The 24887-nt window shown below is 42.5% G+C and overlaps 1 protein-coding gene across 1 annotated transcript; it reads right to left on the reverse strand.

The window, feature by feature from the left end:
- Nucleotides 1-666: 666 nt before the first annotated feature.
- PDE6B (phosphodiesterase 6B) lies at nt 667-24575 on the reverse strand. The gene is made up of 22 exons (XM_005514158.3): nt 22625-24575; nt 20220-20372; nt 19801-19890; nt 17260-17400; nt 16144-16218; nt 15989-16053; nt 14968-15034; nt 14780-14827; nt 14448-14597; nt 13215-13358; nt 12581-12646; nt 11810-11956; nt 10092-10199; nt 8998-9107; nt 7944-8031; nt 7266-7366; nt 5743-5850; nt 4754-4817; nt 3288-3362; nt 2270-2353; nt 1839-1995; nt 667-813 (listed from the first exon to the last, which is right to left on the reverse strand). The coding sequence occupies exons 1-22, from the start codon at nt 23033-23035 to the stop codon at nt 755-757; spliced, it is 2511 nt and encodes an 836-aa protein (XP_005514215.1). The 5' UTR covers nt 23036-24575; the 3' UTR covers nt 667-754.
- Between the last annotated feature and the right edge of the window lie 312 nt (nt 24576-24887).

The following is a 24887-nucleotide window of genomic DNA, read 5'->3' on the forward strand; positions in this document are numbered from 1 at the left end:
AATGATAACAGTCTTCTTACAATCACAATCACAGAACAAAGCCTCAGTTAGCACACTGTGTGGTTCTGGCTCATGAAGATGGCAGCTACTGGATGTTTCAGAAATGGCTCCATGCTTTAGAGCAGGAACCTACCCAAATTCCTGAAGTAAGTGCAGAACTATTATCTCAGTGTTTCTTGGATTACATGGAATTATCTCTTTTTAGAGCAGTTCAAAGGTTTACTGTGGTCATGCTTTACTCTTACTCACAGATTTCTTTCCGATACCCTAACATATACAGTCTTAGATATAATAAATTTTTCTCTTCTTCAGTTTTCTTACTCTGTGGGCTATGGTTGCATACACTGTCAATCACATGGGATTGTATGGAGCAGGATATGAATTCAACTGGCCCCATCAACTTTGTGGTAAGAAGTGTTTCAGTGCAGGAGGAATGTTCTTCCATCATCATGCAACCTGATTTATTGAGCCAAATGTTGTTCTGACTTGCCATATGCCGTCTGATATCAGGTACATAAAACAGGACAAGAGGCAGGATAGAACTGCCTCCTTACCATCCAGAAGAGATGCAGTTAAGGCAAACAAGATCTAGCCCTTCCCTGGTTGGCCATAAGCCTAATCAAAGTAGCAGAACAGTAAAATCAGGAATGTATTTGTATGCCACGATTCTTTTTTTTTTTTTCTTTTTTCTTTTTTTTTTTTTTAAAAAAAAGCATTCTCATTTTGGTTGATATATATTACGTTGATAGTAGGTCTAAAGTATGCTACAGGTTTTGGAAGCTGGAGCTGTTCCTCCATTACAGGTGAACCCATCTGCCATATAAAAAACCACAACAACACAGAATTAGAGGTACAGTCATAAATGCCGTTCTCAGTCATTATAGGAGTTTTTTAGCACTTTAAAGTTATCCAGTGATCAATGAAGGTCATACTTATAGTACCCAAATCTAGAGCTGTCTGCTGTGCAATGTCATCATACACATAAGGCTGCTTGGAAAGAGTGTTTTTGAGTCAGTGGAAACCTTCCTCACTTAAATACTGGTTATCTAGTCAGCGAACAGTTCTTCAGAAATTTTCCAAATCACAGATAAGAATTTACTTTTGATATTTTTAAGTTCATTACTATGAATTAAATAGACATGAGATGTCTAGACAGCTCTAATAATTTCTAAACTGTGTCATTCAAGGAATGTCCACTCCATGGGCTGCTGGGATTTTGGTCCAGGTTGGAACAAAAGAAGACTTTGGATGCAGTCTCTGGAGTGGAGGCTCGTAGAACATTCTGCTTCCACCTTAGGCTATCAAAAAAGCTTTCACCAACACCCACTGCAACTTATGGATTTCAGTGCCACCCAGGCACTTCCACAAAAGAAGAAAAATGCGTTTGACCAAAACCAATTGCTAGTAGGTACTATTGGTACCTCTGCTTGCTTCTACATGGTACCTAATCTGGGCTAGAAATGGGATGAAATGTAATTACTCAAGTGCTCTCCCTGGGAGCATGCACAAAGGATGTCTCCCTGCTCTTTTCTAGGGACATACACGTACTGTGAAGAACTTTCTGTCGTCCCCAGCTGCATGGGCACTCGTACTGAATATAGTCTTACTAGTTCCTCAAACGGTAGCTCCTGGGCATTTGAGCAAGTGGCCTTTTTGACAGCCTGTCCTGGTGTCAGATTTGAAGACAAGGTGTCTTCAACCTTGACAGTGGAGCAAGACTGAGGAGAGTTGGTCTGGGCATCTGACTACCATGCCAGCAAAACTTGCTGCAGATCTGGCAGAATATCACATAAGTACGTTTCCAAGTCAGGAATGAAAAATCAAGTATTTTTTCTGACCTTTCTTTGCAGCCATCTTCTCTTCCTCTTTTTTCTTCTCTTCCTCCAGAGCTTTCATTTTTGCATCATACTCATCAGCACGAGTCTTCCACTCATTTCTGTTGTTCAACAGCCCATCAAGCATAGGCTGAATTTCCTCATGGAAACGGGAAAATTCCTAACCAAAACATGCCCATCAGTGCAATGCAGCACAGAGGCAGTCTTGTCCATCACACCCCAGGACACACCCCAACACCTCACCTCCCAGGCTGGCTCATGCAGGAAAAACATTAACAGGACAAAGAGGGACCATGTCCCCTGAAGAGGGGTGACTGTCGTGTCCTCTACCTGTCCCTCTTCCCATGAGTGGTGTTGCTGCACCAGGACTCACTCACTTGGCATTTGAACCCCTGTTGAGAAGGATGTGGCATGCAAGGGTGCACTTTGCTCACCTTATACACAAATGTGCACACAAAGTCAATGAAACCCACTTGAAGCTTTGGAAGCTCAGCAGCTTTCCTCCGGTCCATCATGGGCTGCGGGAGGACACAAGTTCATAATGATTTACCAGAACATTTCATTGAAAAACACACTTCCATTTTCTCCCCAAAACTGCCTTGTTGTGTCAAACTTGCAGTTCTACCGTGCCATCCACAAAGGCTGTCTATCACAGCCCTCTTCATCCACTGCAGAGGAGTGAAGGGAGTTCATTTCCTTTGCTGTTTTAGCAAGAATTTTAGACAGCTCTTTCAATGTCTATGGGGAGAAGGACAGAGAGTTTTTCCCTTGAGGGTCTCAACCAGACACCTGAGAGGTTCATGTTATAAAGTGCTGAAGAGGTTTCCAATTCTTTAAATTCTTTAAATCATGATTGAATATTTGTGATGCCTCTGTGTGTAGAGGGGGTGTATGAAATTCTACTTACAGAAAACACAAGCCACACAGCAGGAGGCAGCATCAAGGAATGACTCTTGGCTCTTTCAATGCCAAATTTAAGTATTTGTTATTATAGCAAAAAAAAAATGTGTGAAGAAACACTGCTTTAACACTCTTCCATTTGCCAAAAATAATTTCTGGGCTCTACGAAGTTTGTAGATTTTTTTTGTCTGTTTCTTTGTAGTTTTGATCTTTATTGGAAATCCTGCTTTCCTCTATGATATATGTGGGTTTTGTTTGATTTTTTTTTTCTTTTTCTCTGTCATCTTCTTTTTTTTTTTTTTTTTTTTTTTTTTCCCTGTAAGAAACCAGCATAAAGTCTTCACTGGGACCCTCTAACTATATGGCAAGCTGAACAAGAGGCTCTGTCACAGAGATTCTTCCCTACCTTAATACCCAGTTTTCCAATGGATTTTGGCAGGCATGGTGACTTCAGGAAGACTCACAGTACTCTGAGAGCAGCAGTGCTTGTAGTAAGTCTCTACTGAGACTTGCTGTCTGAACTGAATTGTCTGGCTCTCACACAGTACTTACAATAGGCTGCTGCTGAAGGACGCTTATTTCTAAGTCCCCTTGCTCCCAGAACTCGGCTGCTACCAGGAGAGCTACCTACGCAGTCAAGGAGGGAAAAACAAAAGTTACCGCTGACCTTAGGAAAAAAAAAAGTTAAACAAACAAACAACAAGGAAAAGTTAGCTTTATACCTTGGTGTGCTTCAGGTTTCCACCATAAAGCAGATCACACTTCTAGCCCCACTGTTGCTCCATGTCCAAGCCCAGACCCAGCCTTTCTCCTGGGTAGGGCAAGGGGATTGCACCCATATAGTCACAGCGCAACAACATTATTGCATTGGAGCTCATTAGTCTACTGCTTTTCTATTAAGAAACATTTCCAATATGTCCCCCTCAAGGACATGCTGAACAGGAAGGTGGGTTTTATTTTTTTCATCCTCATTTAAATCCTCTAGCTTTCTCCTGGAGAAACTGGCTGCTCATGGCTTGGACAGGAGTACTCTTCACTGGGGAAATCTGACTTTACTCAGCAGTGATGAGGCCACACTTCGAATACTGCGTTCAGTTTTGCAGCCCTCACTGCAGGAAAGTCGTTGAGGTGCTGGAGTATATCCAAAGAAGAGCAACAAAGCTGGTGAAAGGTCTGGAGCACAAGACCTGTGAGGAACTTCTGACAGAAATGGAGGATGTTTAGCCTGGAGAAACGGAGGCTCAGCGAAGACCTTATTGCTCTCTACAAGTACCTGAAGGAGGTTTTAGTGAGGTGAGTGTCTGTATCTTTTCACAAGTCAAGCAATAGGATGAAAGAAAACAGCCTCAAGTTGTGCCAGGGGAGGTTTAAATTAGATATTAGGAAAAATTTCTTCACTAAAAGAGCTGTCAGGCATTGGAACAGACAGCCCAGGGAAGTGGTTGAGCCACCATCCACAGAGTTCTTTAAAAGACATACAGATGTGGTGCTCGGAGACACGCTTTACTGGTGGAATTGGTGGTGCTAGGTAATGTTTGGACTGGATGATCTTAAAGGTCCTTTCAACTTAAGCAATTCCAGGCTTCTAAATTTTAATGTTTCTTACTCAGCAATTGCTCAAGTACAATTGCTCAAGTACAATTCAGGAAGGAACTCCTAAAAGGAAATCAAACAGCTGAGCAAACAGCAGGTATTGTAAAAAAAAAAAAAAAAAACCAAACCAAAAACAAACAAACAAAAAAAATACAAACAAACAACCATATGTCACAAGCAAAACACCTCACTGTAACCCAAGAAGTCAAATACTTGTGGTTTTTCTTTTTTGGTAAATATGAATTTTCTACAGAATTCACAATGACGATCTTAAAGATCTGTTTATCCATCAACACCATAGTTACTCTAATGTCCTTTTGGTAGTTTTGGTAGGAGACTTTGATTCAGCTTCTAGGCAACTTAGAAAATTGCATTACTTTGAAGTATAAGCTAGAGAAATCTAAACAGTATATCAAGCACCTGACCTTACTCTGGACTTCCCAAGGCTTTGTGATTGCTGACAAATCACAGGCAGTCATCATCATGGCCCTAAAAATAGGAAAGAAATTAGTTTCTTCTCTACAGGCTGCGCCCTACCTCCTGCAGGTTCAGGATGCCCCCAAATAGTGTGTCAGGTATCCCCTGGTCCCTGCTGAAGTGATAGGTAAAGAAAGATGGGTTGCTGTACTAGCCTTGGCTCTGACTGGGGCACTCATCAAGGATTGCTCTTTTCACAGTATCACAGTATGTTTGGGATTGGAAGGGACCTCAAAAGATCATCTAGTCCAATCCCCCTGCTGGAGCAGGAATGCCTAGGTGAGGTCACACAGGAACATGTCCAGGTGGGTTTTGAATGTCTCCAGAGAAGGAGACTCCACAACCTCCCTGGGCAGCCATTTGATCAAAATGGGTTTATACTTGGGAATCTCTTGCTTCTGGCACTAGGATGTTTGTTGCTTTAGTCATTGCTGGGGTGAACTTCTTGACCTCAGAATAACATCTTTGGTTCTCTCATGGAGATGTAGCAGTGCAGAGTGCAGTGAGGTAGTGGGTGCACTTCATTGCCAGTGCAAAGCATCCTCCAAAGTATCTATCTGGACATAACAACAGCATTGTGCAACTTAGATTGGTTGCCACTGTGAAGAAGAACTAATGAATTTCTGTAGATCTCCCATTGCAGCCTGTCACCGCTTGTGCGTGCTACAGGCTGGTTTGGTAGGAGTATATGGCCAGAAAGGATCCAACATCTCATAAGGTGTATACGACCAGAAGGACACTCCAAAACAGTTACTTATCTGGATGAGCAACCACGTTAAGCTTTTTTCCCTGTTTTTTCCCTTTTTCTTTGGAAGATCAGATTTGAGTGGACAGTAATATATCATGTGCTGATTTTGCAGTAAGTGCAGAGCAAGGCATGTTCTGGAGCTCTCATCAAGTGACTTCATCACTGACCTTTCCAGAGCCGATTACTCACATGACAACCTCTTTCTTTGTTGTCTCCAGAGACAGGTATTCCGTCCAGGCCGTTACGCTATCATATGTCTTGGACTCATCAACAATCTTTTGAAACATTGTTCTCTTTCTTTGAGAAGAAGGAAAAAAAGAAAAAGAAAAGTAAAAAAGTTCCAAAATCCAAACCAAAGAAACAAATGTGTTCAAAACAGATGACTTATTCTGATATTTGTAGCCCTTCCATAAGGGTTTCCAGTGTTTGGTGGCCTTGCGTTTAGGTCCTCAGGGAAGCCCCCAACAAAACCAAGCAGCATCACCTGCTTCTCTTAAGTAGAGAAAACTATTGTAAATTACTTAAAAATAAGTTTAATGGCGGGACACAAGCAGGAACGTGAAAGTATGAACTTCCACAAATTCTGTCAGCTGAGAAATGCTTACACTTTTGTTGACAGCACAAGAAGGCTTTTCCCCTGAATGTTCAGCAAACTACAGAAACCTAGAGCTGGCTGAAGTATTTCTAAAGCTACCTGGCTTTATATGCTTCATTTGACCTTGTTAACCTTATTTATATACCTAAATATATGTAGCAAATTCTGGGGAGGGGTTTATACACAACACACCAATGTTTTGAGTAACATGAAATCTGGAAAAATTTGCTGTCTCAGTGCTAGCAGGGAAGACATTTAGGCCAGATCCACAAAGTGACTTGCATACATGTTTTGTCTGTATCATTTTGCCTGGGTCTGATCTCAACCAGACCTTTGCTTGCACATCATGTACCAAGGAGGGTAAAGGGTGTCCTGTTCCTAGTAAGTAAGTGGTGCTATCTGCTCCAATATAGCCAGCCTACAGAGTAGGAGGACTGGGTATTGCACCTTCCCTCATATTCCTCTCTTGCTGACTCTGTATTTTGCATAAGTATTCTTGTATACAAAACACAGAAGCAGTCTCTGGTCTCAGCACTGTATTTTTGAAAGCATGTTTTGAGACCTCCTTGCTGATTAGGAAGTCATATGCTGTTGAATTCAAGGCTTGTGTTCTAGGACGTCAGTGCATGCTGCTCCAAGATGTTTGGCTTTTTTGGCTTTTGGATGTGAAATAGACTATGAACTGGATATTCATCTAAGATAGACCAGTTGTTTTTTGGGTTGTGCTGCTCTCCTAGGGAAGTCAATGTAGCCCTGGCTAGGCCATTAATCATTTATGAGTATTTTTACTGCTGAAGTGCTATATTAAAAAACAAAACAACAAAGCCAAAACAACCAGATATCTCTTTCCATTAGGTAATCAAATATCACTTGCCTTGTTGGAAATAGAGGGTTAAAAACTCGTGCACATGATCAAATTGGTAAAAGCTCAAAATTGTTTCGAATGAGTTCTTCCCACCAGCTCTAATGTCAGTATTGAAGACAGCCTCTCAGAGGCAGCAGTTGTGAAGAGGATTGCTGCATGAAGGAGTTGCCACAGAGCAGGGCATCACATTTTGCCTTTGTAAAATATTGGCTGGTTTCTGCCCTTCACACACAGTGTATGTGATTGACTTACTTGAAGTAGAGTGCCAGATCTGTTGCTATAATGGCAATTTCCATCAGGTGAATCATGTGCTCATGCTGTCTGCGGTTGAGGTTCTGACATATATTCAGCGACTGAAAAGCAAAGGAAAGGGAGATGCAAAATCCAGTCACGGTGGTGTTGTGCATTACTGGCCATCTCCCTTCTTCAAATGTGCTCACTTTCTAATTTTTTTAATAGCTTCAGCTTCCTCCTCTAAGGTGCTAGAATTGTGAGCCCCTTTCACTGCATGTTGGTGTTGAGTTTTCTTTTTTTGTTCACTGAACGGGGTCAGTGTCCTGAAGCTTGTTACACAACATATGTTCAAACCCTACCCCTGTCCCCCATGTGAATTTGCCCGAAATGAAAAGATAGCAGGGGGAGTGTGTCAGCCTTGGCCCTGTCATAGTGGCTATAGGAGGACAATCCTATATTTAGCGTATTCCAACAGGGATAATGATACAGCTTCTGAAGAAACAGAGTAATGCATTTAGGAAGCCTATGCATTTTGGTCCGAGGTGAAAATAGAGTCCTTGGGGAGTGAGGCAGCTGCAGTTTCTCAGCTATCCAAACCAGAGAAAGGTCTTGTGCTAAGCTGACAGCTCTGTTGTCGCTGAAAAACTTCCCTGAACATAAACTACTCATGTTCTTACATTACAGTTCATTACCAACCTCTTCAGAGAGCAAGAATTTTCCAAATTCCAGGTGATGTCTCTCTAAAATAGAGGATCCATGAAGTTTGGCTAAAGGATTTTGAGATCTGGTTGCATAAAGGAAAAAGTAAAGATTTTAGTGCAGCTATTAAAAATAAAAGATATGTCACATTTTATATTTAATTTTGTCACACACAAGTTCAAATCATTGTAAAAGGCTTAAAAGTAATATTTTAATAGCTAATGACTTTAGTCTAGTAAAATACTTTTATGACACTGCTTATAACTATTCAGACACTATAAAACAATCTTCCAACTACAAAGTTCCCCCAAAATGTTGTTTATGACCAGACTGTTATTACTCAGCATAGTAAGCTTGTTTAATTCCTCAATAACTACATGTTGATATATAGTAACAGGAACAGAAAAAACAGCAGTCCTTTGACACTTTCCTAGCTGAAAAGCAAGACCCTCTCGTATCCAAAACATTAGCCAGCTTCACTTACATTTTTCCAAAGCTCCAGTAAACAGTAAGACAGTGTAGCCAGCAAGCATTCCAGAAGAGCTCTGATTATGACACTGCTTTCAGTGTACAACAGAGGCTTGACTGGTTGATGAAATAATGCAACTGTTTTCCTGTAGCTAGTAACTACCTGCTGAGAACAGCACCCTCTACTCATAGGTACTTTGTTTCTGATGGTAGAGCCATGCCTGGTGCTTTCTCCATAGATACTTCCAGCAAAAAGTAGGCTTATTATGCCCAGGGAGCTCAGGCTAATAAATACCTACAGCTGCATTTGTTCAACCCAGTAAAGGTAATGTAGAGTGTTGCTTTAACCAAAGGAGGTTTGCTGGGAGGTAAAAATACCCCAGAGAGCACTGCAAAATTTCAGTTTCCCCACTGGCCAAAGCCTAAACCCAAGTGCTGTAGCAAGCTGAAAAGCAAAGTTATTTGCAAAAGAAGGTTGTTACTCTTCTGTATAAAACAGAGCTGCACTGAAGTTTGGTGTGATCACAGCCTGATCCCACTCCACATGAAAGCAACAGTAACTGAAGTGGTAGAGAGTGCTTACTTCATTTGGTAAAGGTTGTTGGTTCCCCTGTGGTCAATATCATGGCACAAAGCAGCAGTTACCATTGCAAGGGCTTCAAGATCTGTGTAGTATCGCTTCAGTTTGCCAGTCTGGAGGATGAGAATTTGCATGTCATCTGTTAGTGTCCCTTACAGGAAAAGGTACTGAGCTGTGACTGCTCTGTGATGGGAATCCCCTAATTGAAATGGTCCAGAACTGAAAATATTTGTGAAGCTGAATGCAATACACAATACACTTAGGTTAAAATGGGGAAGCAGTTAGAAATGAAATGTTTCACACTCAAATGGGCATGCTTGTCATACATATGGGCTCAATGCGCACCTGCGATCTTGGTTACCTGCTGCTATAGCAGCTTCATGCTCTAGGGACACCTGGGTCCTCACAGGCTCCCCTCCAGTCACTGCCACAAAATATGTCTTGAAGGGGCTCTGCATCTTTCTGGGCAATGGGTTCTCCAAGCTGAATTGCCCAAGGATTGTCCAGGGGTAGGTGTAACTCTTCTGCCAGCTGTGTGGGCCATACTGTCTGCACTGAGTCCTGGTGCTGGTCCATCCCTGGTGTGGAGCAGCAGTCTGACACCTGTTTTCTCTTGTTAGGGCACCTGTTGCCCCAAGAGCCTGGGAGAAACGGCGCTTGCCACATTCACACTGGTGATAGACTTAAATCTGGGCCTGTTCTGCCTGGAAATGGAAAGCATGAGGTCGTTTCCATCCCAGCTTCAGTCTGGGTCTTTCAGTCAGAAGCTACTAGAGGAAGGGAAGTCCTGTAGTTACTCTCCCACACCCTGCAGAAGGATTTAATCTGAAAGCTATTCAACACCATACACATCTGTACCAATAAGAGTTGAAGTACTCTATTCATTGGGCAGTATTGGCCGTGGCTTTAAGTGTAATGCAAGGACTGTCACTTAAGGCAAATGGAGACCTCACTTTAGCAGGGAACTGTGCTGGGAGTCACAAACTCTTATTCTACACCAGGATCCCAAGGGAGCCCTGCATACCTCCAGGGCACAGCAGAAGACCTCCTGTAAACAAAGCTGTGCCATAGAATTAGCTAGGTTGGTGTTACCTTACCATCAGGAGTGTGAACATGGTCTGTGCAACGTTGAAGCCATGACGCCAGTTGTGGTAAGTTATCTTGCGGTAGCCTTTGCTGACAGAGTACACAAACCTTACCAGAACCTGCAAATTGGTGAAGAGGATGTTAGTTTGTGTGATGAAACACATGCATTTTGCTCTTGCAATGAAGACCATGTACAGAAGTCATAGAGGAATTTCAGACCAATTCTACAGAGCTGGCCCTTGAAAGGAATCAGAAGCTGTGTTACAATCAGCCTTCCTGGCACAATTGTTGAAGTAAAGCCTAGTGGAGAGCTAAAAGGGACACTAAAATATAGTTCTCTGCTTTCTAATCCCTTTCTCTCTCCTTTAAAAAACAAACACACACACACAAAACACAAAAAAACCTCAAAACCAACCAACCAAACAAAAAAACCCACAGAGATGCCTGTAGGGGAAACAAGAAACAGCAATGTGTAGAGGAAAAGATATTTCGTCCTACTGTTGTGAATTTGTTTGATTTTTGTGTTACTATATGTGGTCACTCATAAGATTTGTCCCTCCTGTGTCTTGCGATTTACTAATACTCATACCGCTCGTAAGGAGATGTGGCTCCATATGTGAAGAGATAAGTGGTGTTCATATCACCTAAATAATTACAATATAGGACATAAATGACAATATATGACATAAATGACAAACTATTTGTTTTCCATCTGCATTCTAGTTCTCTACATGTACTATCTCTTGTAGCTATGTAGATTTTCTTAGAGGGCAAATTAATCAGGGGTGAGTATGCATATTTCAAACCTCAGCAGCTCTTAGTGGCTGCTTTTTACACCTCCATCAGGGGTTAATTGTTCCAGAGTAGATACTTTGAATACTTACTGGCATGCTACAACTAAGATGTACAGAAGTAATTCCCAGTCAGAGTCCCCCACTTTCCTTCTACTTCCCAGCCTGCCTTTTCAGGGTGAAAACTCTTCCTGCAGTTACCTCCAGATCGCACTAGATGGAAATAAAGTTCACGTGATGTTGTGAAAAATCGCTTGGGGAGCAGCAGAGCTCCTGAAATGTCAGTTTCACAAGCCCTATAAGGGCTTGAACTGTGGCAAAAGCCGTGAACTTGCACATCAGGGGGCTGTGGGATCCTTGTTCCCACAGGACACACCAGTCCTGTCACTAGCAGTGAGGAAGTTGGTACCAACTGCACCAAACGAAGCTGTGACCATGTTTGTGGAGGGAAGAAAAGCAGAGAGACCTGTCTGTGTGGGTTTCAGTGTATGTTGGCTGAAAGCTATAGAGTACATACTATAGCAAATGAAACACGTATACGAGTGTGCACTACACTGTGTTGCACCTGGAAACTGTGTTTTCACACTACAGTTGTGAGCAGCATTAGACACAGGAAGAGCAAGCAATTTTTTTGCATGGTGTAGAGCCCACGTAAGTAGACCCAATAGCAAACCAACACCTGTAGCAGACAGTGCAGAGCAGAAGAGGCCAGCTTCATGCTCCAAACGCACATGTAGCAACTAGGGGCTTTGAGAGGGTGTTCTCTATCCTCAGTGGGATGAGGGGCTCAGGATGCACATCTCTCTTGCTGAAAGTCCCTGTGAACCCAGACCTCTGGCCACCCTCTGAGCTGTGCAGGGCACACACAGGGATCTCTGCCACATGGTGAATCCACTGGCCATCCATGATAGTAGTCCCTGGGCATTTCCAGCTCCTACCTCCTGTGGGATCTGGAACTTTTTCACCACGCCGAGCTCATAGTACATCTGAATGCCACACTTCACCAGCTCTAGCTCAGTGCAGTCAAAATCAGAGAATCTGAATTCATAGATTTCAAACTTGGTGGGCCCTGGGAGTTCTTCTTTCTGTAAGAGAGGTGGGTTGATTTGTTGCTGTGTTACTTATGCCACAACTAGAAACACCTCAAGTGGGTTTTGCTTAATAAAAATGTGTCAGTCTGATACTGCTGGGCTCTTTTCCTTTTAGAATATAACACATAAATAGTTTGGAATGCAGCTTTTCAAGAAAACCTCATTAGTGAGGGAAGATGGAGGACATTTCTGGTCAAGTGGAAGTAATATTGCTTGTATTCTTTCAAGAACTTTTCTTGTTGATTTCCTATAGTTCGTGTACTCCAAACTTGACAGCTCTTACAAAGGAAGACTTACAGGCCTCCATATTTATTCCAGAGAATAAAGTGTGTGACAAGTCAAGGTGGCTGATGTGTTTCCAGATGGACTTTCAACCCCTTGAGATAAAGTGGCAGAGAGCAGGTACTCCCCAGGAGCTGGGGAAGGCATTTGCTGCCACCTGATAATAATAGTCTCAAACTCCACAGTAGAAGGGCACAGAATATGCTTTGCCTTCACCCTTCACCAGGTGCCCTGTTGATGTGTACCAGAGTGCCAACACAGGGAACTCTTCCGTGCAACCACTCAGGCAATATACATTTGCCATAGCTGTCAATTCCAGCAGTACATTGCTCTTACCAGGATGCTTGCCAGCTCCTCTTCCTCACACTCGCTTGGCTCCTTCCCCAGCTTTTCTCGTGTTGGCTGCAAAGATCATGAATGTGTTAAACTGATGACCAAACCTCACTGGACTTTGCACTGTGCAGCTTTGGGGCAATCTAGGGCAGCTGCCATATGCAAATTACGTTTTCTTCCTAGGCATTACTTCTGTTTCTGGTCTTTCAACCCATTCTTCCTGGTAAAAGTATTTTCCCTCTCCCTGATTTTTGTTCATGTTTCTCTCACTTGCAAACATTCTCCTTGAGCCAGTGTCCCAGCTCAAACTCCACATCCTCTGCACTGAGAAGGTTTTGGATCCTCTTCCACTGCTACAGCCCTGCAATGAGTAGCACCTGTGTGAACCTATCTCCAGGGCTGTTTTTTCTGAGGGAATTAGAAAGGCACAGCATGGTGGAGTGCCAAAGTGGAGGGCAGACCACAGAGTCAGAACAAAGACTTGTTCTGCCATTGTGCAGTACCTGGGGCCCTGGGTGCTGCCTCCATGCCATGGTGGTTGGAAGTATTTCTGTGGAATAGGAGACCTGTGTCTGTGCTGTAAGTCACAGGTCAGGCCAGTGCACTTGGGGGTGTACTGCATGTTGCTAGGCATTACCAGAATTTCCTGGATTTCATCCTTGTCACATTTCACATGGTAGAGCACCATATCCTGAGCAATGTCCTTCCGGTTCTCCAGCTTGTTCATCTTATCATATGTGTCTGTGTTGAGTACAGACCAACCCAGGAACTGTGTCAAGGACTTGGTGAGAGGAAAAGAAGGAAATGGTAAAATAAACAAAACGTCTGTTTCTCAAAGACACAGAAATATAACATTGCACGATATACTTCTAGAGAATCACAAGTTCCATGTTGGCCACAAGTCTAGCAATGAGCAACCATGTATTTGCTCCCAAGTGCTACTTGCTCCTCAGCAGAGCAGCTCATCAGCTGATGAATCTGCTTAGGCCTCCAGATTACCCATGCTGTGGAGGTTCAGTACCATCTGTCCAGTTCAGCATACAGAAAGCTTTTTTTTGTGGTGTTGCAAGTGTCTCCACACCTGTGGAAAGACTGTTGTCACAATGGAGAAAGCAGGTCAGGAACACTCATGGCAAGGGATAGCAAGGTGGTCTTACGACATTTCAAATATTTTTACACCTGAGTTTGTTCTCAATGTGTTTCCTGTCCAGTGGCCAATTCAAACTCGTTCCTTTTGTGGGTTTTTTTGTTGTTGTTTTTGTTTGTTTGTGTTGTTGTTGTTTTTGTTTGGGGTTTGTGTTTGTGGTTTTGTTTTGTTTTTTGTGGTGTTTTTTTTTCTTCTTCAGTATTTTCAAGAAAAGTCTGTTTCAAGAAACATTCTGATTGATAACAGATGCCAAGAGCTGAATGCCTATATTGAATTGTAACTATTAGAGGAGCATTTCTAAGCAGCAAGGTTTTTAATTACTGCTGCTGTTGGCAGATTCAACAGCTGGGCACTCTTTGTATCTTAGCTACACAGACAGTTTCTATGCAATTTCTCAAGGGAGCTGCCCAGCCAGTGTAAGCCGGCTGTCATGTATGTGAACACAGGTCAGAATGGTCATGTTAGTACATCGTAGCTGCTCACGGCTAGGTGTCCAATCCAACAATGCTGAAGTGACAAAGACACAGCTGGGTTTCCAGGACTGAAAAAATCCAGTATTTAATGCAGTTGCTTTCAAAATTTTCAAGTTGATACATAACACCTCTATAAGCAACAAAGAAACCTAGCTGCAAAACACTGGGGGATGATTTGCAGGTGTACAATGAGCAATAGTGACCTCTCTCAACCATATTAACTACTTCCAGCAGTAGCAGGGAACTGTACCTCCATGAGGGTCTCGTCCTGTTCGTCAAATGGTTTACCATCTTTTCTATTATAAAACGTGACAACACCAACAATTTCTTCCTTTTTGTTGACTATTGGCATGGAGAGAACATTTTTGACAGTCCATCCTGATTCATCTAGAGGACCTTCCTTGAAGCAATAGCAAGCAGACAGACATCATGTACTTAATGTTACTTCTGAATACATCAGCACTCACATTTGACATCAAGACTACAGGCTAATGAAATACTTAATATGCCTAATATTGATTCTAAGTTACATTTCTGCAAAGAAAGTAGCATCCTTGATGAGGCTGGAAGTTTTTACAGTACCTGAAAGTTAAACATCTCATCTGCAGCAGCATTCATAATGTTGCAAATCTAGAGGATCACACAAAACACGTTTTACAATATGGTCAATGAGAAGATTAAATATAAAAAAAATTAAAAAAAGAATTTATGAGAAAGGAGGGTTAGTACGACTTCATCTCAGAAAGCCTTGATGAAGCCTACATACTTACAAATCCACTTTCAGCCACATAGGTTGGCAGTCCAGTAACTAGTGCCCAGTGATCTGGTGTAGGATTTCTGTATGAAAGAAAAACACATTAGAGAAATTAAGCATATGCATTTACATTTACTGAAGAATGGTCACAGAGCTAAAATGTATCCAGCTGATTGCACAATTCACATCTACAGGTTTTACCTTCAGTTATTACACAGTCCTGTTACCTCAAACGACCCAAGCAAAAAAAATTCTCATAATACTTTTTCTTCAAGGTTTCAATATAGAATAACTTATAAAATATTTTTGTCTGGAGACGCTTAAAGAAAAAGGCATTTGTGGGAGCACCTAAGGAATGGAAGCCTTTCTTGTGGCATTTACACCAATACAAAGCAGTGTGACTGGAACTGGGCAAAACTCCTCTTATGTCAGATTTGTCCACGGTGCCTAAGACTCCCCCAAAAAATTCAGTGTCATGAAGAAATGGTAGTTTTCAGAAGGACAGAGTCTCAGTGTAGTGTCAAGAGAGGAGGAACAGAGGTATCCTGAGATGGGGTCAGTGGCCAGAGGGTAAGATAGAAGCAAGGAAGCAGGGGAGCAGGAGTGACCATGAGAGGCCAGGAGGGTAGCAAAGGGGTGAAAGGCAGGGCTGGGACAGAAGGTGCCTCAATACAAGGGCAGCCTGGATGGGCTCATCTGCTGCCACAGGGAAAGCATCAAGGATGAGTGATGCCCCAGCTTGGCAGAGAGAGTGGCAAAGCTGCAGGCAGTTGAGGCAGTTCACTTCTGCATCTAAAAAGAATCACTGGTTGCAGTGACTTCTCGAGCTTGACTTGCAAGCCAGGATCCCGAAGACCTGAAGGAAATCTTAGTCCCACAGAAATATGAGTCAAAGCACCAACTTACATTCTGCTTCTTTTACTCAGTCTTCTACCAGGTCTTTGCATATCTCCTCCTTAATGTCTTTAAGTCATGACAAACCTTGGTTTTGGCTACACTCTGTGTCGGTACCTACCATACAAAAACTGGGCACTTACGGGATGACTTTAATGTCTTCTTTTCCATGTAATATATAATCAATGACCTTGTAGAATACTATTTCCTACAAAAAAATAGAAGACCAATGTTAAAATTGGTGGTGAGGCAATACAGCCAGACAGGAAAGAGCTTAAGAAATCTGGTTTTCACATACCCTACCATCTGGGGTGCGAGGTCCTGAGTAGGGGGGAACTTCTCCCAGCAGAACTGGCCACAGGTCAAAAAATTCCTGGTTTTAAAATTAAAAAAGTATTTTTACAGTAGAAAAATTCATACTACCTTCAGTCTCAAAGCACCCACTGCTCTACCATGCTGGTTTTGGTACTGTGTTAAACAAAGCATGAAATAATAAGACCAGTTCAATTCTAGGCAGCAGAATGCTATGTATAAATCAGGAAGTGTCAGGTGCATTGTATGTCTGTATATAGTCATACGCTGCCTATACACAGGATGCTCCTTTGTTCAGTGAACAGCACAGGCTGTACTCACAGTACAAATGACTGTAACAACGTTTTATGTGTTCTTCATTTTCCAGAGTGTGACCATAGGGCTGATCTACTATTTGCTAGCTTGCTAAAGAGAAGGATTTGGTTTGTTTGTTTTTCTCAGGCTACACTATAACACTGATCAAAGTGTCTCTGTCACGCTAAGGATCTTTTAATACACCTCTTAACAAGACAGCACGCTGTGAAGGCTCTGGCAGTGTGCTGGAGAACAAAGTTCACTGTAGCCTAAGTCAGCCTGATTATGGAATAAAGTAGGGCTCCTATTACAAGGATGCTGTGTAACCCCCACATAAAGCTTGCCAAAGGTGCAGACAATCAGAACAAATCAGACTTAGCTCTGTGAGCTTATTTTCATGAAGCAAAATTTCACCTAAAAGCCTGGATAACATGCACATGGATGAGTCCTTAGGGAATGGTCCTACTCTGTTGCTGGGGGTTTCCACAGGTATCTCACTATACTTCCGACTTTGTGAGGCTGTTGTTATGTGGCAGATTTTGACCAGGATTGCCATGGTCAGACATGTTTGCCCTTTGTCCTCCTGGCATCTGGCTCCTTTGGCAGTCCCATTCCAGTGATAAGCTATTCCCTTTCCCTCTCTTTTCTTTATCCTAGGCTCTTCATCTGCACAACAGAATTTAAAAAATGCCAACCAAAGCAAAGCTAGCTTGTACTTTGGCTGCTGTGGTAAAACATATCTCCACACGTCACCTCTCAGTGGACAGCAGCAACACAGAAAGACATGCAACATACATGTAACACTCACCTTTTGCTTCGTCATGTCCAGGAGACCTACTGAATACCGGTCACAGTTCAAATATGCTCTCACTGTGTAAAAAGCCTTGTGGAACTGCCTCTCAATGTCTGTCAGTTCCTCAAAAACCTTATTAGCTGACCACAACAGCACCTGCAGGATAAAATCCAAATGTAAGCACAGGCTCTCCTTCACCACTGGGCTTCCTGAATGTGTTTGAAGTAACAAGGAAACAATTGGGGTTTTATGCTACAGTTCCTGAAAAGTGCAATAACAACCTGTACTGCAAAATGTGAAAGTATTGCTTATTCGCACTGGGAATTACTATGGAAATATGCACTCTGAGGAAGAGTCATGTCATCATGAAGTGCTAGGTAAAAGTTCAGTCTTACAAATATACCACAAAAAAGTAGTAGTGCCAGATAAAGAGCTGGCCCCACTTACATCTTAGATCCAGAAGAAAAATCTTGAATCCAAAAAGTGTTAACACCAAAAGTGTCACAAATTCCAGGGCTGGAATTGGAAATATACAAATTAACACTTTCCTCAAGGCCTTTGCACAGCTGCTTTGTGTGCACACCAGCCTATGATCCTTTTCCCCATCTCATGCCCCAGAGATGTACCCTTAGGAAAGCTGTTGCTATGAGGTGCTTTCATTTGTAAAAATGAAGGTTATGTAGCAAATTAGGCAAGTATTTCTGGTGGCCAAAGGAGGATCTTTGTAAGCCTAACAAAGAATTTTCTCTGACATGGAAGACAAGGAACCCATCTATGCAATTACCTAGCTTAGCTAGTGCATGTGTGCATGTCTGTGCTTTGCTTTCTGAGCCCAGGAGACACAAGGAGAAATGCTTCAGAAGCTCTGACAGCTGCAAACTGAAGCTGACTGGAGCTGTGCTTTGAACAAGAAATATTGTCACATGGCCACAATCAGGAAAATGTGTCTCACCTCTTCACTGGGCCCTAGTAGATATTTTTTACAATACTGAGCTCTGTTTACAATACATCAGTCTCTGTTTCTAATCTGTAAATTGGGACCATTCTGCCACTGCTATAAAGTGTGAGGTGTTCAATGTCACCAGCCTCTGAGCATCCCTCAGGCAGGATAGTGGCGTTGTCATACAAACCATTAGAAGAAAATGAGCAATGATTTCTTTTTGACATTTTACAATATCCAATAAGTAATGCTGAAAGCCACAATCCAGTGAGGAGGACTGAAGGCAACACCTGATGAATGGCCAATTCATGGAATGATGTAAAGAAGTTGGACAAAATGTGTTATATGGTGTTGTACTAAGATACAGTATCTGAGCACAAGCAGACTGAACTGTCTTGGCATAAGCCATTTTACTTGCAGTATCCCCCAGCCTTTGCTGTTGGGATTTGCAATATTAAAATCCTAGACCACCTTTGAGAATGTGATTTGTGTCATTTTAAGTCTGCCACGATGAGCCATCTTAACTCTTGCACAGATGTTTAGATCTGGATGGCCAGTTGAACTATTGGTAGAACTAGCAGTGTGTCTTGCATCTCGTTCTTGCCTTCCTCCCTTTTGGTAGAACCTGCTGACACAGCAGTGGTATATGAACACTTCAGCTACAGACTAGAGCACCCTGCAGGAGACATTAGGCTTTCCACCTCTTGGGTCTCCACTTTGTTTTCTAGCCTCTTCTTTACCTCCCCCAGTCCTACTGCTAAATCCTCAACAGGAACAAACGTTTACTATTTCTGCTTTAGTTGAATTACTCATCATGGCTAGATGGCTGGATCACCTGCCATCATTCATGTTTTTGATTACTGAAAAAATTAGATGAAGCCTATGAGATAATGAATTAGTAAGTGCTGTCTCATAGCCTCTAATGTAAACTTTCATTCTGCATCCGTTTTTCCAAAACAGGTATTTATCCTCCATGGGGCCCCCGCTGGAGACAAGGGCATGGCTGCCATAAAGCATAGACACAATTGCTTATCCTCTTCAATGACGAACAGTTGTCTGCTGCAGAATGTGATTGCATGGATTCACATCCAACCCAACAAACTTTAGAGTCCTTTCATAACCCAAGTCATGGAAAAAAATGGAGGCTGAGCTATTTCAATTCAGAATACCCTAAAACCCTGATGTATGTTCATTTCTAGTGGAGGAGGCCTATACAACAGACATATGAGAATCATTTTACTGGCACTAAGAAGAATTCTACAGCACTTTTTAATAAGCAGCTAAAGAAAAAAATAAAACACCACATTCAAAAATACCTCATTCTTAATTGTTTCGAGAAGTATCTTGGCTGAAGTGGTTAAATGCCCCAAGAGTGTTTCATAGCCTCAGTTCAACAAAACATCTGGGACTCAGTCCTGCTGAAACTGGTGCTACTCATCATCTCCTGTAGTTTTGACAACAGCAACAGGGAGAGAGACTAATGAAAGACTCTGGAGAGAGAGCAGTATCTGAAAGCAGATGAGGGCACATTTTTCTTTCTGCTCTTCAGGCACAAATCTCTGAAGTAGATCAGTTACACCTGAAAGCACTCATTTGATCTGAATTTTCACTCTTACCTGGCCTCTTCGAGTCTCACAGTTGTGAAGATAACTCAAGTGATAAATCTTCAAGTTCAAGGAGGCAAAATTCAGGTACTTCAGAAAAAGCTGAAAAGGCAAAAAAATGAGATTCAGATTGAATTGAATGCAGTAGCAGCCTTGCGTACACTGGATTTCATAACACCCCTTTAGCAATGCCAAGGTAATTCCCCCAGATAAATTCTTTGCTTTGCACTGGTGTGAGAAGAGGCTTATCCCACTGCAACTTCCATGAAAGATTTCTGAGATAAGCATTCTTATAATACGGCTTTTCTGTGTCCCTGTAGGGAAATTGGCACCAGTAGAGCTTCACTAAAGCAGACATCCCTGGTGTAGAAGAGTCAGTTACATGCAAAAGTAACAACTGCTTGATAGAAACTGAGCTACTGACCACTTACTGTTTCATCAGAGCTGGTGAAGTATGGACCATTCAGCTTATTAATAGCCAAAATGACCGCAACTAAATCTTTGCCATTCAAGATGGGTGTTGCGAGGATGCTTTTCGTAGTGTAGTCAGTGAGCTCATCAACAAATGGACTGAACTGGGCACACTGTTCAACAGAGAATTTACAAATTAAACACTTTTTTCACAGTGTCTATAGTCTTAAAACCAAGTTAAAACACAACCTCTTGAAGTAAGCTGAAGAAATGTTTCACTTAAAAAAATATTGAGGAAGAGAAACAAATTAGCAGAAAATTGGACAACGTACAGGTGATACAGCTAGTATCAAGAGAACTGGCTGTGGCTTCTGACTGTGACACATGCACTTTTTCACATTTTGCGAAGATCTTGCAAATCATAAGCTTTAACATGACGAACTCTGTCAGAAGGGGACTGTCCACTAGTCATTCTCAGATCACTGACATCCTTCATAGTACCTCCTCCATCCTTGTCTTTGACTTCTCTTTAGCACTGTGAAGTGGGTACAGCCAGTTATGATGCAGCACTGCATAACCACAGTTGATAAACCACTGCTGTCTGGTACAGTCACTGCTTTTACCTGGGTCCTGAAGCTGCTGTTGGCTTGCAGCCTCCATGAAGACATCTATCCCTCATTTCTCCTGAAAGTGTTCTTCCAGGCATTCCCCACCATGTCGCTAGGCCTTTGTGCATGGGATGGTAGATTGTAGGGAAGGTATCTCAACAGAGGATGAAGCTGATACCCACAGTATGTGGTTCTGGGCACTCCCTCCCTGCCTCTGAGAGTGACCCACTCCCTTCTGCCACAGGAGCATTTTGCAATGTGCAGGTGGCACCGCTATGGACTGGACTGTCCAGAGAGTCATCCATGAAGGAATTGCCATTCAAATGACTGGGACAGTGCTCGGTCATGCTGTAAGGGCAGCTCAAAGGGAACTCATCCAGTTGTTCCTTACGTCCTTCCCTCTCAAAAAGAAAACAAAGTAGCAAAAGGGTAGTGTGGTGAAGGCCTACAGCCCATCACCTCACCTGCACAGGGCCTTATTAGACACCGTTATCACCTGCCAATTGGGAGTGCAGGGATGCTCTTGCTGACCCAAGATCTTCTCCCTGCTCAGCTGAATAACTTGTTAGATACAAGTCCTTCTAGTTGGGTTAGACAAAAACTCAGAGCTCTTATCATATTCAGAGGGCTGCACCAGAAAGAATAATCACTCCCTAATGCACCTTCTCCCCATACCTCCCACACCACTGGCTTTCCCTGCCAATTGAGGTAGACAAAGCATTTAGTCTCTGGGTCTCCTTCAAAGGAATTGCCTTATGGCAATGTCTGAAAGCACTAGAATTGGAGTGCAGCGCTTGTCTCACAGCACTGAAATCCTTCCATGTTCTTGGAAGCTTTAAAATGTTAAAGTCCCATGCTGATGCTTTTTCTGTACCTTCACTCACACTGCCCTCAAAAAAAAAAAAAAAAGACTGTGCTTCAGTATGTTCTGTGGAGGACAAGGAAGTTTTTGCTGAGGCATTTGGATATATTCATATGGAGCAACAAATGGATGGATAAACAGATGGTATCTTTGTAACTAGCAAACAATAGATGGAGTAATCCCAAATGTCATATTTGGGTCACATGGATTTTAGTTTTATACCTGTGATTAGAACAAGCGGATTGTTATTTCTGCCATTCAGGTTTACATGATTCAACCCAGGATTATGGAGGGGGCAAATATTGTCATGAAGGCATAAAATAAAAACATTAGAATTCCTTGGATCCCTCTTGGTATTACAGTGTGCAGGATTTGCTGAAAGACTTTTTTTGGTCAAAGTTTGTCTCTTGCTCTTTCTGATGAAGATCACCCACACAAAGGTTGCAGTTAACTCACCTACTCTGAGGTCCACTCTGTCTAGTTGATAAAAATGCCTCTGAATGCCCATGGCCAGAGCTTCATCAGAGAACAAATGTCATTTGGTGAGGGAAACCCTTTCTAGATGCACTGTAAAGTATTTATCTCTCTTTGCCAATTACTCATGGAATACAAATATGTGTGGGAAATTCCATGTGCCTTCAGTGCAGAATTGGCTGTACCTCACTCTCTTCTCTGATGGACTACATGTGATTTTTATTTTTTTTAATTAGACAGGCAAGATGTGACAGTACACTTTTTTGCCGGCATTAATACCTAGTGTAATAATGTGTTTAGCTTCACCTCACTCCGTAAATGAAATTGGAAGCAACTTACAGACTTACTACTGGTACTTCTGTTTCCAATACTCAGCTATTACATTGCAACAGGTTTGACCAAGCACAGAAATGCCCTACTACCTCTTGACCCTTTTGTTAGCCTCTCTTCTAGGAAGCGAATGAATAAATGGCAAACCTACCTCAGTGACATCCTTGATGTTCATGGTTTTCTTGGTTTGTGCAACATAGCCCACAATGCCTATGTCCAATGGATAGACAATCTCACAGTCTGGAGGCACCAGGCATTCCTCCAGGGTGCTTCCCTCTTGGATGTTGAAAAGCCTTGTAGCCAGTTCAGGTGTGCCATTTCTCTGCCTGTACATGAAAAGGCTACAACGGTCAGCGTGAATAAGGGACCTGATTCTTCTCAAGGTCTTGAAAACAACTTTCTCCATGTTGATGCTTTCTTGCATGTCTTGGATCAACTCAAAAAGGATTTCACTCTCATTGCTATCCCAGGACTCTGTTCTTAGTTTCTTCTCAAAGTACTGCTTGGCAAAAGCAGGGTTGCCATCAAGAAACTTCTCCACATCGTCTTCACTAATGCTCATTGTGAATGCCCCAGATCTTGTAGTAGGTAGTAGTCCAAAGATGTGGTCTATGCAAACAGCACTCAAGTTTCTAATGTAATTCCTAAATTTTTGTGGTAGGTGTTGCTTCTAGAATGACCAAGGTTGAGGTAATACTGCAAAGAGAGCTTGTCATCCAGAAGAGGTATTCCTTTATAGTGCCCAAGGTGAGTCTGTGGGAGGACAGATCTTCTCAACCAGATTAGATGACCTGTACAAGAGCTTTGAGTCCACTTTCTTCCTCTTAATCTAAATGCAAACAAAAACTGAGTACTCACAATACCTGAAAACTCCCTCCTTACTGGAACAATTATATTGAGGCAGCAGCCACAGGGAAAACTGTGTCTCTGGACATTGAAATAAGCTCTTTAAAGTCTAATTAAATATATACTGCTTGGGCCTAATCCTTGGCTAACAAGGTGAGCATCTTATTATTTCTGCTCTCCCAGCTTCCTACAGTAGTAGGAAGTGCATCCTTCACAAAAGAGCACAAAAATAGTGAGGTAATACTGCTTTTTCAGCGCTCCCTTTACTATTGCATCATTCTTTATCTGCTGCTGTAGGAGCTGTTCTCAAATGGAACCACCAATCCTGAATTATTTAGTCCAGGATTTGAATGGAATTTGCGAGGTCTGTGGCCTTTTCTTCTCACTGGTAAGAACCAGGACCAGAAAGCATGCCTCTTGGTAGCATACTTTAGGAATGAGTCTGAGGAGCTTTGGGTTGGGGTAGCTGGGTTGAAACACTTTGTGGAATCGTGGGAAGCCCTGCAGACAAAAGAAAAAAAGATCTAGGAAGGTATAAAAAAATTCCCTCATGTCTATCAGTGCAGAAAGGGTGGGAATTATAGCTGTGAGTGACAGAAATTGTTTCACATCAGTGGAGCCACTATGCTGTGCAAACAGCAGGTAAGGATCAGCATCATGCTGGGAGGCAAAATGTCACAGAGGCCACTACATTTCAGAGGAATTAAACAATGCACATTTTCGGCAGTAGGGAACAGGGGTAAGTTCTACCCACTGCATTGCTGGAAGATAACCAAGGCTCGCTTGCTCAAAGGAGTAAAGGTCCAAGGCCGCCTGTCCCAGAGTGCATTGGTACTGCCAGCAGTGGTGCAAACCAGTGCAAATGTGGATGTGGTTGCCTGGGAGGAGGGTGACAAGAAAAGGACCTGTGGTGGCAGTGTTAGAAATGTTTATGCAGGTGGGTCTGGAGCTGAAGAGGAAGACAGACAGGGATGGTCCCCATCATCAGGGAGGACAGAACAGAAATCTGCTGATCCATCTGTGTCCACCCCTGAAACAGGAGTGAACACCTTCACACAAAGGCATGGGAGTATAGGGGAAGTGAGCTAAGAAAGAAAGAAGATTGCAGGTAAAACAGTGGAAACTGAGACAAAGATATATACATTTTTTGTTTATAATTCAATTTTTTCCCATTGCCTCTTTCAGTTCCCAGGTCACTGGAGGTGCAGTAGGAAAGCTGTTCGGTCAACTGGCTGAATGTTTTAGATGACTTTCTGCTAGCATGACAGAGACTTGATCTGGTAATTCTCTTAGCCAGGATACTAAAATATTGCTCAAGAAGACTTGGAGGAGACAATGTGTGCCAGTGGTGCCCCCAACATCTGCCTTCAAACAGAGGTACAAGGACCAGCAGAGCACTAGCATGGTGGGGGTCTGCTCCAGGTCTCCAGAATGGGGATGGATAAAGCCTTTTTGTGAACAACAAGCAGGACTGTCCCAAGCACAGGATTTGGCCGTGGGCAATTTTAATTGCCTGATATCTGTAGGGATAGCAACACTTGTTCAGCAAGATCTTGCATTTTGCAGCC

This window comes from Columba livia, chromosome Z, assembly GCF_036013475.1.
Source record: "Columba livia isolate bColLiv1 breed racing homer chromosome Z, bColLiv1.pat.W.v2, whole genome shotgun sequence".
NCBI classification, from domain to species: Eukaryota; Metazoa; Chordata; class Aves; order Columbiformes; family Columbidae; genus Columba; species Columba livia.

Excerpts from the sequence above, each read along its gene's own strand:
- PDE6B (XM_005514158.3), bottom strand. The coding sequence starts at position 23,035 with ATGAGCATTAGTGAAGACGATGTGGAGAAGTTTCTTGATGGCAACCCT. Across the intron at positions 5,851-7,265 it reads GATCTGGCACTCTACTTCAA|AAAGAGAACAATGTTTCAAA; the intron begins GTAAGTCAATCA and ends TTCTTCTCAAAG. Across the intron at positions 2,354-3,287 it reads TCCTTCAGCAGCAGCCTATT|CCCATGATGGACCGGAGGAA; the intron begins GTAAGTACTGTG and ends GTCCTCCCGCAG.